This window comes from Coregonus lavaretus (assembly GCF_964263955.1).
Source record: "Coregonus lavaretus genome assembly, chromosome: 28".
NCBI lineage: Eukaryota > Metazoa > Chordata > Actinopteri > Salmoniformes > Salmonidae > Coregonus > Coregonus lavaretus.
This window is the reverse complement of record NC_140015.1, coordinates 29342016-29356953: the sequence shown is the minus strand read 5'-3', so window position 1 is coordinate 29356953 and position 14938 is coordinate 29342016. Positions and strand designations below refer to the sequence as shown.

Genomic DNA, 14938 nt, shown 5'->3' with positions numbered 1-14938 from the left:
AATAGACACTGTCCATCGCAGTTCTAAGTATTTTAGAAGCATTGCACTTTGGCCTTCATACCTGCTTGTGGGTAGTTTGAATTCAACTGTTTTTATTATGTGGTCCTATGGATTCATGGGTCTACCATAAAAAAAAATATTTTGTAGTTTTTCTATGCATGAATTTCATGTTACTATTTGAGCATTGTTCACACATTTGCTAAAAGAAACAGTCACACAATAACCATTCAAAACAAACAAAGTTATGGCAACTTTAATAGAAATGAGTTTAAATTACTATAACTCAATTTTTGCATTAGTCATTCTTCATACAAAAAGACAATATTAAAAATGGCTACAAAAAAAAACATACAATTACAATCTGAAAATCCTATAGAGGGGGACATTTCACTGGGGAAACTTTCAATAAATGAATGAAAAGTACAAAGTTGTTTGGTCATCAAATGCCACATTTTGGCACAATACATATATAATATTACACAGGCTTGCTGCATAAGACAAGATATAATAAATATACAATATTCTTCAAGAATAAAACAAAAACAACAGATCTCATGACTGCATAACTTGACAACACATTCCTTCATATTTTCAGTCCACATAATGGTTGAAAATGTGGTCCAAATGGACCAACTACACTTGCAACTAAGTAGTCAAACAGAAATAACTTTACACTTATGGTATGCAAAATATCCATACAATTGCCTTGTTAGCTACATTTTTTACAGGCAGCATTTAATTCTGTCTTTTAACAATAAGCTGAAGGGGGGAAAATATGAACATACAGGTATATATATATATATACACAAACAAAATGTGACATCTTCCTCTGACAATGCGCTCTAAAACCTGCTCATTCATTGGTATATTGGTCCAAAATGTTCAGGAGATATTCAATAACAGACTGCTTTGTCTGGCAGCATCTGTCTAATTGGCCTCTCAGCCTTCTATTACGACCCTACTTTTTCACAGTGATGTTGTACGCAACAGGTCCTCTAAATGTGAACCCCAAGTAAAATGTGACGTTTTCATTGTCATAGGGCACAGAGGCTGCTTTCAGATGAGGAATAGTGAACTTCTTCTCTTTTGGGCCCTCAAGGTAGACTATCCCATCTTCTGTCCACCCAGACACAGTCCTGAGCAGTTTTTTCATCTCTGGCATTTTCCACACCTCCCCACTGAACCACTTCATTCTCTTTTCTGAGATGGAGAGGACCTTTGTAATCGTTTCAACCTTGCTCTTGTGGACAATCTTGTCCCATCCACTTCCATTACTCAGAAAAAAGTGGGTGTAAATCCTTTTCTTCCTTTGTGGTATATCCTTCATTTTGGTCCAGTAGCTTCTTTTGAGGTACTCAACAGATGATAGAACAATGTTGTATTTGGTCTCCTTTTCAGGGTCAGTGTCATGATCTTCTGGCCAGAAGAGTAAGATGAGCAGGAACAGAGCACTGGACAGGCACTTCCGTTTCTCTGTTGGGAACTGCTGACTGAGTTTCTGAAGGTCTTTCAGAGCAGCCAACTTTGGAGATTGGGTTGTAAGGCAACTCAGAGCAATATGAGCTGCTATGTAATTGACAAGATCCATTTGATCCAACCTGGCCATCAGAGGGTTGCTGGGGTAGAGAGATATGATATTCTCTAGGACTTTGACTTGGTCTCTTTCTTTCTGGTCAGTCAGAAGGGAGAAGATCGAAGTTATATTCCCCCCACCAAGCCGGTAAATGATCATGCGTTTCATGAAAGGAGTTAAACTCACAGGGTTCGACTGGCACAGCTTTGGGGCAATACCGAGAGAGGCATCACTGAAATATTTACCATACTCAGAAGATTTTCTTACCAACCATGTCATTGGATGGCTTATTTTCATCTCAGAGCTTTCAATCGTCTCCTCCTCATCTGCACTGATGTCTGTCTGGAAATAACTCAGGTCTTCCGAGATCCACTCCAGGGCTTCATGTAGTGTCATTTGAAGGCCTTTCAAATTGCTGTGAAAATTCTCCCAGGGCTTCTTCACTTCCTCAGGAATGTAATCGGTGAGAAGGTACTTCATACATTCTGAGTGGCCATACGTTTTGCTTGAGAAAACACGCAATGAGAATACGAGCTTCAACAGACTGCAGCCAACTTCAACTGCAGCAAAAAAGCCACTGTTGTTCATGTTTTCAAGGTCCGAGATAGCAGATTTCTCACATTCTCTGAAACACTCCATTGCTTTCAGCGCAGTTTCAACAGCATCTGCTGTATTTTCTGCCGTTTTTGGTACTTTCTCAATTGCTTTACACTTGGCGTTGAACCATCTTCTGTATACCTGGCCTTTTGTGTCAAGAATGTAAGAGTTGTTAGGCATTTGTTTTGCTGCAATCTCTGCCCAATCTTTTGCCTCTTCAAACTTCTCATGGGAGTAATTCAGGCGAGCAAGTTGCTGAGCAAAGAATGCATCTTTGTTGAAGCGTTTGTATGCCTCCTTGAGGAGCTCGATTGCCTTGTCAGGGGTTTCCTTTTCACTCACATGTTCAATGAGAGGAGAGAAAAAGCTGTTTGATTCATCACCTTTACTTACTCTGCAACGTCTCATGAACAGGGCTCGCAAAAACTTTGCATAATCTTCTTTTCCAAATCTGTGCTCAAAAAGCACATCCTCGTGGAGAAGATCCATGGCCAACCCACTTTGCTGCTTTTGGTCACCGAGGAGCTGCTGAAGGATTTCCTTTGCAACAAGTGGATGAATGATTCGAATTGATTCAATGTGTGTCTTGTCATCTCTAAGATGTATAAAGACAAGTTTGGCCTGCTCACTCAGTGATCTCTCAAAAGCATGCTGGCGGAATCGATCCATATGAATGGTGAATAATAGCAGAGCTTCGCAATGGGACTGGGAAATGAATGAGTTCTGAACATAAGTGTTGAGCAATGCCACATACCGAATGAGCCGAGTGACAACTGCTTCATGATCGATGCCTTGGAGCAAATGTTTCACAAATTGCGCAACATACTCAACAATCTTCTGGTGTTCAAATTCTTCACTCATCAATACGAATGTCAAAATGAATTCTGGCTGGTACTGTTCTTCAAGCTGCTGCCGTTTCCCAGCAAACTGTCTCTTCTCTTCTTTTGATAGTTTGTGAGTGACAGCTACATTCTGCAATGGCGAGTCCTTGCACATCTTCTCTGGGTTATGTGATCGTCTGCAGCTCAACAGAATGAAACACGGTGTTCCTTGTTTGATTTTCTTAGTGTTGATGGCAAACTCCAATTCATTCCTCATCTCATCAAGGTATTCTTTGTCACAGTCCTCTATCAACAGGAGCACTGGGAGACATTTCTCAGGATCTTTTTCCTCATACTCTCGGAGTTGAACAGCATGTTCAGATACAGTGGCTGCTGAGTATGACAGCTTCACAACAGCACATCTTAGGTCTTTCCTCTTGTTCCACAGCACCTGCCTTCCCACTGTGCTCCCACCGCTTCCTGGGTGATGGTAGATGTTGATACTGTTCACAGGTCTGTCTACACCCCATTTCATTGTGTCAGTGAGAAGTTCGGAGACCTCCCTGTATGCATCCCTTTGAATCACTTCTCCAACAAACTTCTTCTCTGCAAGCCAGAAATTCAACCAGGTCACTCTTCCCCCGTGGTAAAACTGTCTTTCAATGTTTTCTTTTTCTGCTTTGATGTAATCGTCGCTTGTTTCATCACAATGATTGACACTCAGGATTTCCAAGGAATACATCCTTTCCTCCTCACGAGTTTCAAGAAGGCACTGTCCTTTCAGGTAGATAGGCAAGTGTTTGGTGTCTCGAGATGTTACAGGTTGGATTTGCTGCAGCGTCGCATCAACATGGCTCATTTTCATCCCGACAACACTGGAACGGTTCACAGTTTCTGTTCCACATGAACCCTCTGCAAAACTTTGCCATTTCTGATAGTTGTCCTCAGATTCTGAGATGCAAATGATGTCTTCATGACCTTCCATATCTGTGAAAAACTCATAGAAGGTGTGCAAAAGTGGTTTCTCAACTGGGGAGGTGAGAAGGAAGACCACAGTGAATGTTCCTTTTGGCAAGATCTGTTTGCAGATCAGTGACACGGATTCCCTGAGGAGTGTCATCTTCGTTTTGATCCATGTCATTTCATCAGAGGGGTTTTCATTCCCTTTGTAATCGCTTCGTCCATTGCAAAAGATCCAGCTAGTTTGCTCAAACAAATGCAAATGGCTCACAAAATCGTCAATGCTCATACCACTTGGTATTTTGTAGTTCTGCATGAAATGTATATTTGCAGCATGGTGCTGGATGTATTTACTGCACAGTCCTGACAGCTTGGAATCTGGGTCGAAGTCGAACACACAGAACATGTTCATGTTGAGCAAGAAGTCAATGTTGCTCAAGTCATCTGGTTTGAACTTGTTAGTGACAAGAATGTACCATTTCTCCTTTTCAATGAATTTCTTGCCACTGGTTATCAGCATGGTGAGTTTCCTTCCAAGGTCTTGGCAGATGTCTGGGGTGTTAACATATCGACAATGCTCAGCCTCTTCTCTTCGGCCATCTCTGTCTCTGACTCGCTGGTAGAAGTCATTTTGATCACTCACTGGCTCGGTTTTTGATCCTACCCTGCGATAGATTGTTTCCTTTTCATGCTCAATCTTGTTAGAGGACTCTTTGAAGTTCGGCAGACGAACAGAGTACACTCGGTTCTTAACAATGCTTATGGAGGGAACAATATCAACCTCCACCACGTATCTTTGTTCTGTGCTATACATGTCCATGACCTCTATAAACCGAGGTGGGCGAATGCACTGTCGCACATGCTCACTGTCAGAGAGAGAGAAACTCTTCTCAATGTGATCCAATGCATCAACATATATATCTTTCTCAGAAACCGGAACACCGATTATCTCGCCATGCACATAGCCTGCATCATCCCTACTGTCCATCACACCAAAGTGTATTGTGCCATTTGATCTGATATTCATGCAGCCACTGCCGAATTTGAGAACCTCTTTGGCAAATTTTGCCTGTAGTCTTGTGCGGTTCAATTTGGCAGCATTGTCAAGTGACTTGTACTCATGACAGGGAGAGATCAGATCAAATACACCAGATTCAGGTTGCAGAACACTATGTTTGACATATGTGAAATCAATGCCTTCTTTGTCAAATGGCCGTGGCTTGCAGTCTCTCTTTGTGGTTAACACATTGTCCTCAGATTGTCCTTGATGAGTTTGTTTCTCTTCCTCTGAAAGACCTTGATCTGTCTCTGGAATCTGGTGAGCTGATCCCTGCTTCTTCTTTTTACTTCCCTTTTCACTATTATTGTTGCTACTTTGAGGCTTTTCCTTGCCCTGAGTTCTCTGTTTGGTATCTACAAGCTCATTTCTCTTTCTGATGATCAACAGAGCTGGCCCCGATTTCATTCCAATCTCTTTTCTCAGATAGTCCTCAGTCAGTACAAGGAGGATTCTCCCATCTACCTCTTCCTCATAAAGTTTGTTGATGTATTGCTCCTTCACTCCAATAGTTCTTAACCAGGAGCTCACGTGGGAGTCAGTCCATTTTTCAACAGGCAGTTCATCAAGTTGCTCTGCTGTAGAATAAAAAATAGAAACATAAAATAACAGTGATTTATTACTTACACTACCAGTCAAAAGTTGACACACCTACTCATTCAAGGGTTTTTCTTTATTTTTACATTGTAGAATAGTAGTAACCAAAAAAGTGTTAAACAAATCAAAACATATTTTATATTTGAGATTCTTCAAATGGCCACCCTTTGCCTTGATGACAGCTTTGCACACTCTTGGCATTCTCTCAACCAGCTTCATGAGGTAGTCAACTGGAATACATTTCAATTAACAGGTGTGCCTTCTTAAAAGTTCATTTGTGGAATTAACTTTTTTTATTTCCTTTTTAATGTGTTCATGCCAATCAGTTGTGTTGTGACAAGGTAGGGGGGGTATACAGAAGATAGCCCTATTTGGTAAAATACCAAGTCCATATTATGGCAAGAACAGCTCAAATAAGCAAAGAGAAATGACAGTCCATCATTACTTTAAGACATGAAGGTCAGTCAATACGGAAAATTAAGAACTTTGAACGTTTCTTCAAGTGCAGTCGCAAACACCATCAAGTGCTATGATTAAACTGGCTCTCATGAGGACCGCCACAGGAATGGAAGTCCCAGAGTTACCTCTGCTGCAGAGGATAAGTTCATTAGAGTTACCAGCCTCAGAAATTGGAGCCCAAATAAATGCTTCACAGAGTTCAAGTAACAGACACATCTCAACATCAACTGTTCAGAGGGGACTGTGTGAATCAGGCCTTCATGGTCGAATTGCTGCAAAGTAACCACTACAAAAGGACACCAATAAGAAGAAGAGACTTGCTTGGGCCAAGAAACACGAGCAATAGACATTAGACCAGCGGAAATGTGACCTTTGGTCTGGAGTCCAAATTTGAGATTTTTGGTTCAAACTGCCGTGGCTTTGTGAGATGCGGTGTGGGTGAACAGATTATCTCTGTATGTGTAGTTCCCACCATAAAGCATGGAGGTGGTGTTATGGTGTTTTGCTGGTGACACGGTCTGTGATTTATTTAGAATTCAAGGCACACTTAACCAGCATGGCTACCACAGCATTCTGCAGCGATACACCATCCCATTTGGTTTGGGCTTAGTGGGACTATCATTTATTTTTCAACAGGACAATGACCCAACACACCTCCAGGCTGTGTAAGGGTTATTTTACCAAGAAGGAGTGATGAGTGCTGCATCAGATGACCTGGCCTCCACAATCCCCCGACCTCAACACAATTGAGATGGTTTGGGATGAGTCGGATGGCAGAGTGAAGTAAAATTAGCCAACAAGTGCTCATCATATGTGGGAACTCTTTCAAGACTGTTGGAAAAGCATTCCAGGTGAAGCTGGTTGAGAGAATGCCAAGAGTGTGCAAAGCTGTCATCAAGGCAAAGGCTGGCTATTTGAAGAATCTCAAATATATCTTGATTTGTTTAACACCTTTTTGGTTACTACATGATTCCATGTGTTATTTCATAGTTTTGAGGTCTTCACTATTATTCTACAATGTAAGAAATAGTAAAAAAGAAAAGAAAAACCCTTGAATGAGCAGGTGTGTCCAAACTTTTGACTGGTACTGTATATTAATGATGATTTTATATTCTACTAATACTTATCATTACACCAATATCTCCAAAACAGTTTCTTACCCATTATTCCACTTCAGTCTACGAGCTCACTGCTGAGTAGGGTCTTGCATGATCAGTCTGAGGAAAATTGTAACTATTAATCATTTGTCATCTTTTATTTTGCAAATCAACCACATGATCTTAAAATAGCACTGCTTGTTTTTCTACTGCGTGTTGCTCAGTTAAACATATTTGACATTTAACATAAACTACAAAAGTAGTACAGCATTTAGTAGGCTGTGAATATAAAACAAACCGTTCTTGTGCTGAGTGTTGCAACAGAGGACAGACCATTTTTATGCGCTACGTGCTTCAGCACTCGGCGGTCCCGTTTAGGGCTCTGGCAGTCATGACATTTCGTCAGCCGAAGATTGTCAATGCAACTAACTGCCGGTCTCACGGTAATTAACAAACACATTTAGCATCTCCTGGCTTCTATGCGTCGCCTACAAGCCACTGACGCAGACCTTTGGAACATCTACATTTTAAAAAGTCTAATAAAACCATAGACTACACCATCACAATAAATCCATTATGTATTTTAGACAGGTCTAAAGAAACATGATATGAAGAAAATGTAGTCTATTTCAGATAAACATTATAGCATACGGAGTTGTGTTAGGTCCTGATCTGGCTATGTCGTATGGCTGTGGGCTACACTAGTTGATTTGGCAGACAAGATTTGCTTCGAATTCTGTGGCATTATTTTATATTATGACGAATACAATTGAACATATAAAATAATAAAATAGAAAGGATGTTTTGTCCAAAAGATTTGAGGGAGTGCGCACATGCGGCTATTCTGTGTTGAGCGCTTAACAAAGAAACAGGTCTTCCTATATGCTTAATTTAGAGTTATTTATGCAGCTTTAGTTGTGATCAAAACATATAGCCCAACGTTTATATTTGTCATATATTCTAAGGCTGCCTGATGCGACTAATGATGAATATAATTTTTTTGCATGAAAGGCATGAGCTCTGCTTTGTTATTTGCGCAGGCTGCACACATTTCATCAGTCTCTCATTCACAATTTGACAAGCACTTGATTGTACCTCAAATTTCCCGGCGGCATCAACTTTGTGCGGCCTTAATGCCCCCTTGCAGCCATTGTGCCCTTGGCCGGAATATAATAATTATAATTCCCTTCTCCTGGCTGCATGCTCCGAAGCACCTCTCTCTCACATGGCTCTCTCAGATAGCTCAATTCTTATTAGCCAATGCCTGTTATGTGATCGGGTCTTTCTCACAGGCTACAAGTGAAGACAGACACATCGGGGACGCAACTGCGCGCGTCCTTATCCAATTCCGAGGCGCACATTGAAGATATTGGAAGAACTGTCCACATTTACTTTTCATCAGCCAACAAGATGAGTAGGCCTAATGAACAGCAAAAGCACTAGCCTATGTCAATCTACTATCCCACATAGTACAAAAGTTGACCTATTCTATTAAGTGCAATAAAAAAATATTCCAAACATAGTTCTGGGACAGTTGTGGGATGCGATAGATCCCAAATTAATACAGCCACTAGCATCAAAAAACCTTTTTTAAGCAATGAGGCTGACACAACAGATCAGAATGTTTAGCTTAAAATGTTAAATAAACCATTAGGCTATTTCTTCACATTAGCATTGCGCACACGGCAGTAGGCTATAAGCGCAAATGTTCCAAAATGCAATCAATTAGCGGGAAAACACCACTCTCAAAAGTGACCGCAAATGCGATTATGCATGTAATGCTGTTATTATAAAGGTGTAACTTTATGGTGAAAATAATCTTCCCCAAACTTGAAACTCATGCATTGCATATGTATGCAAGTTAGGCTCTACACCCGTTGTAAAGTGGATGAATGTGTTTAATTGTAAGAAGTTATTTGGCCACTTTAGTTGTGATAAAACCTTATCAAAACATTTAGAACTATGGGCTAGGCTACGTGAGGTGCGCGACAACGATTTGAAAAAGTCACAAAAAGAAAAGTGCATGCGCTGTTTCTTGCCTTATTGCACACAAGCTAGGCATCATTCACAAGTGATAATATACACTACATGGCCAAAGGTATGTGGCCACCCCTTCAAATTAGTGGATTCAGCTATTTCAGCCACACCCGTTGCTGACAGGTGTATAAAATCGAGCACACCGCCATGCAATCTCCATAGACAAACATTGGCAGTAGAGTGGCCCGTACTGAAGAACACAGTGACTTTCAACGTCATAGGATGCCACCATTCCAACAAATCAGTTCGTCAAATTTCTGCCTTGCTAGAGCTGCCCCTGTCAACTGTAAGTGCTGTTATTGTGAAGTGGAAACATCTAGGAGCAACAACGGCTCAGCCGCGAAGTGGTGGCCACACAAGCTCACAGAATGGGACCGGCAAGTGCTGAAGCGCATAAAAATAGTCTGTCCTCGGTTGCAACACTCACTATCGAGTTCCAAACTGCTTCTGGAAGCAACGTCAGCACAACTACTGTTCATCGGGAGCTTCATGAAATGGGCAGAGCAGCTGCACACAACATCTAGTGGAAAGCTTTCCCAGAAGAGTGGAGGCTGTTATAGCAGCAAAGGGGGGACCAACTCCATATTAATGCCCATGATTTTGGAATTAGATGTTTGACAAGCAGGTCTCCACATACTTTTGACCATGTAGTGTATCCTTCACAATTGATAGGCTAATATTGTCACCCATCCGACTGTTCTTGATTTGATCTTGTCTTTACATATACTAAATAATATATGTGTGAAATTTGTTTTGATTTAGAATGGACCATTATCATGCACCTGTATTAAAACAGGGGCAGGGGGAAAAAATACATGTCATCTATGCACTTAAATAGTGAATGGAGGATGGTTTTTGCCATGGTTAACTTTCATGCCAGCCTGGTAGGCTATACTCCTGTTGTAAATATAAGCAATGTGCTTAATATTAGGAAAGTTGTGAAATAAATATAGTAGGCCTAGCCTATAGAAAGCTGATGGGATCCTCTTTTTAATAGAGGCCATCACTCTGTTTTCTCACGCAATTGCATAGCCTATAGAAATGTTGCGCAACATGAGCTCATGGGCTCTCATTGAGTGTTTGATTACATTTTCGATTAAATTTGCATTGATGTCAGAGTGATTAAAGCGAAAATAGAGTGCTGAGTACCAGGCAGTTAGCAAGTTTGGTAGGCTACTAATGATCAAAAGCAGCATCAGAACTTGGAGAAGCCTAATTACAGTGACTAAACGGTCAAGTGGAATTTGGCTGCTGTCATGACTCGTGACCGCCGGTGTGTCGGTAATACGGTCACCGTAACAGCCCAAGTCCCGTTCTGTGAGCTTGAGTGGCCTACCACTTCACGGCTGAGCCGTTGTTGCTCCTAGATATTTCCACTTTACAATAACAGCACTTACAGTTGACCAGGGCAGCGCTAGCAGGGTAGAAATTTGACAAACTGACTTGTTGGAAAGGTGGCATCCTATGACAGTGCCACGTTGAAAGTCACTGACGCTTCAGTAAGGCCATTCTACTGCCAATGTTTGTCTATGGAGATTGTATGGCTGTGTGTTCGATTTTATACACCTATCAGCAACGGGTGTGGCTGAAATAGCCAAAACCACTGATTTGAAGGGGCGTCCACATACTTTTGTATATATAGTGTAACTAATGCCATTACCGCGATTCATTATTTTAATCGTTTGACAGCCCTGAACAAAAAAAATAAAAGATACGTATTTTTACAGATGTTGAAAATGTATTTTCAATGTCCAGCAGTTGTCTTTTTAACATGTGTAAATTATGTCTTTTAAACTTGAACTTAGAACTGAAAATTAACGTGACTGCTATGTCAGACAGAGAAACCTTTTCAATGTCTTTTCAACATAATCTCTCTCATTGGGGTCGGTCAAAAAATTATAGTAAAAGACAAAAAACTATGCCTATGTTGGTATGAATGGTGCAGATCTCTTGTAAAGGGACACCTTTGCACAGTGCCCAAGACGTTAGCCAAACCTCTGGTGGAATGAGCCCCTCAGACCGTCCGGGGGCTGTAAACCCTTGCTATTATAAGCATATAATAGCCTCCACTATACAATGGGATAGCCGTTGATGAGAGGGGCCAACCTTTGCAAGGGGGCGCCCAGGAAACGAAGAGTAGGTCACTCTTTCGCCATGCGCTCGTTCTATCCACGTAGTAGCGCAACACGTGTACTGGACATAAATGATGGAGACGCCCTTCTTCTGTAGAGTAGACGGGCGGCGGGTGGAAATCAATAAGCTCCAAGGCGATACAATTGTAATTGCCGCTGACCTTAGGCATAAAGGCGTGCTTGGGTAACAACGTTACTTGGCGGAACCCCGGGGTAACTGTAGGTATGAATGGTGGACTGGAGTACATGCAGCTCCCTCACTCGCTATGCGGAGGTAAGGGCAATCAGCAAAGCCATCTTGAAGGAGAGGCTTTGGGTAGTCTAGAAGACTCCGAGAGCCATGTCGCATTCAGATTTTCCTCCTCACAGGCCATGCCTGACGGGCCACGGTTTCCTAGAGGGTGGAAAATCACTCTGCATGCCTGGGTCAAAAGATCCCTGCATAATGGTAGTTACCAGGGATCAGAGTCTGGTCACCGCTATTTTACGATTGAGGGTGCAAAGGCAAATATAGGCAATGGGCCGAAGCCCGATGCCGGAAGTGTCATTCTCAGTGATCCTCTAGGCAGCGATTGGCCACACCTGAGATGGTGGATGTCACCAACCCCAGCATTCAAGAAGGTAAGCATTGAACGTGACCGAGTGCCCCCTGTTGGACAGGGAGAGGTATAGTCTGAACGACATGCGGTCTTCAGATGGTGTAGCCCAGTGGTCACCAACCAGCTTGTGGTTAGCCCACAGCGCCGCTACGCTCATATACATTTCCCGGAATTGCTGACAGTGTTTCATGCAAAACTGACAGACTTAATTCACGCTTTTCTGTCAAAATAGTCTCATTATGGTAACAGGGCAGACAATACGACTGTGGTGGCATACATTAATCGCCAGAGTGGCACTTGCTCTTTACAAGGCATTCCTATTCGATCACCAAACATTCCTGTAGAAAAAACAATGATAAAGGGTTGCTCTCCTTTTCTTTACTGTGTTGTGCTGTTGGCGTTAGGTGCACTTGATTCAGAAGCCCTGCGCACCGGGTAAGCAATGTGTCCCGTTTTTTAACCATTTAATTTATCTGAAAAGACTAAACTCTGCCTACCAGGCGATCTGTGGCTAAATCGAGTGCGTCTACTGCGCTGGCCAATGGGATAACTCAAATCACCTTGCCTTCAGAGCCAAGTTTGATACTAGCCTACGTTAGATTGAATAACTTTTAAAACCATGACCACAGACAGAATACAGCAAAGAGCTGCTGTTTTTGTGAGTTCATGTTTAAGTTATTCAGCACTGTCTTTATTCAACAATATTTCATAAAACGCACTTCTCCCTAGTTCCACTCGCGCTGCAATACATGAGCAGCCAAGTGTATTGATAGACATGCGTTTTATTATTATTAGCGTCGTGTCTATTTTAATATCAAGGAATATTTCACTTCCTCTGGTCTTAGGAACAACATGAATTTGTGCATGAAGAAGATGCAATACTTATCGACTTTCTCTGGTCAGTCTCACCCGAGGAAAGGAAGGGAGCAGGGACCGTGGGAGATCTGACTGGGGGAAAAAAAATTTGAACAGTCATCCAACTCGGAATTCCAAGTCTAAATACCCACATGCAGGAATGCACCGAATTGCGGGCTGTAGTTGCACCCTATGCAGGAGAGGGGCTCGCCTCATTCGCCACTTGACCTGTGTCTCCAACAGACGCTGTGTGATTGGTTACTTTTAAAGAGTGTTGCCATGCCCAGGCGTATCCCAATAGTGAGACATTGAAACTAATATTTGAAAACCTATTTCAAGATAATGAAGCTGTTAAAATGTTTAGTTGATTAGAAAATCACAAGGGAATTAATGCAGGCTGGGCACGGTTCCAACTAAAAGGGCTCAAGCCTATTGGTTATATTTAATAGATAGTATTGTAAAATGTAAGAAATAAATAAAAATGTTAAACATAAATAAATTCCGTTTAATAAATTCCATCTGTAGTCTCCAAGAAAAGTAAATATTGGTCTTACCAATGGGCGGGTGAAGATGAACCAAACGTTGGCGGGGATATTTCCTCTTTGGAAATAAAAAAGAGGTTTGAAACAATGTTAGGTATTCATGCCTCGTTTTTTCCGACAGCAGATAAACTCCAACAAAAGTGTTTCACCTGACAGAAATAAAGGGATAGGAATATATTTTGCACTGTTACAACACTCTCGACAAGCGTAGACTACGGTTGGTATAGTTCTCGTCAGAGTGTACCATTGCGTACAGAAATTATGTTTAGCTCTTAATACGCCTCACATCGTTTGTTTTAGAAGACTCGGTAAGATAGAAAGGTAGCCTAGCGGCTAAGCGCGTTGGGCCAGTAACGAATCCACGAACAAGGTTCTTAATTTAACCCTAATTGCTCCTGTAAATCGCACTAAAATCTATAGAAGCCTCCTCTTTCCACCTGGTAGATTTCTGCTGCTGTACTAGAGATGGGTGGTGTCGAATGCTAGAACGTTCCGTCCTTCCCGGTGGGTGCACCCGATAGCGGAACTGTCTCACATCATAGGAACGACGTCATGAAGGGGCCGCTTATTATGGGTAAGTTTCGTTTAGGAGAAAATGAGTTATCGGTGCCAGCAAGGCAGCCACTGGCAAGGTGGCATGGACCCCCCTCTGGCTTGCAGTGGAAGTCAGTTACATAACAGGCAACACTTGAATTTATTATGTTTGCTTAGTCCCAAGAAGAACTGAAAAATGTAAAGTTCAAAGTCATTTTCACTCAAACAGGAATATTTTGTTGGCAATGCAAAAGGAACATAAACTGAACAAAAATATAAAAGCAACATGCAACAATTTCAACGATTTTACTGAGTTACAGTTCATATATTACAGTTCATATAAGGAAATCAGTCAATTGAAATAAATTCATTAGGCCCTAATCTATGGATTTCACATGACTGGGAATACAGATATGCATCTGTTGGTCACAGATACCTTTAAAAAAAAGTAGCGGTGTGGATCAGAAAACCAGTCAGTATCTGGTGTGACCACCATTTGCCTCATGCAGCACCACATCTCCTTCGCATAGAGTTGATCAGGCTGTTGATTGTGGCCTGTGGAATGTTGTCCCACTCCTCTTCAATGGCTGTGCGAAGTTGCTGGATATTGGCGGAACTGGAATACATCGATCCAGAGCATCCCAAACATGCTCAATGGGTGACATGTCTGGTGAATATGCAGGCCATGGAAGACCTGGGAAGACCATTTTTCAGCTTCCAGGAATTGTATACAGATCCTTTTGACATGGGCCATGCATTATCATCCTGAAACATGATGGGTTTTATTTTTTAATTGGATTTGTATGTGATGAATAGCTTGGAAGGAATGCATTAATGAGGAGCACTGTACTGATATGGATTGTTTCACATAACAGGCTGATAAGAACACTCTCTCTTTGTTGTCTGTGAAACTGTCCTTGAACATGGCTACAGTGGATTTTGTGTATTTTCGGTGCTGACTCCGCAGGTTATTATCATAGCAACTATGCCTGGTAACAAATGGAACGGATTGGCTGAAATGGAGTCTGGACCACACTCAGTCCTTTGCTCTGGTTGGCCAACAGAAGAAGTGGAGGCT

At 41.8% G+C, this 14938-nt stretch overlaps 1 protein-coding gene across 8 annotated transcripts; it reads right to left on the bottom strand.

Moving 5' to 3' along the window:
* Window positions 1-237: 237 nt before the first annotated feature.
* samd9l (sterile alpha motif domain containing 9 like) lies at window positions 238-14108 on the bottom strand. 8 transcript variants are annotated; one of them, XM_084144886.1, is made up of 4 exons: window positions 13339-14108; window positions 12812-12877; window positions 7225-7281; window positions 238-5586 (listed from the first exon to the last, which is right to left on the bottom strand). In XM_084144886.1, the coding sequence occupies exons 3-4, from the start codon at window positions 7226-7228 to the stop codon at window positions 959-961; spliced, it is 4632 nt and encodes a 1543-aa protein (XP_084001012.1). In that variant the 5' UTR covers window positions 7229-7281; window positions 12812-12877; window positions 13339-14108; the 3' UTR covers window positions 238-958. The 8 variants fall into 8 exon arrangements, with proteins under 8 accessions (XP_084001012.1, XP_084001011.1, XP_084001014.1 ...); XM_084144885.1 differs by having other exon boundaries at window positions 12839-12877; XM_084144888.1 differs by having other exon boundaries at window positions 12839-12873.
* Window positions 14109-14938: the final 830 nt, after the last annotated feature.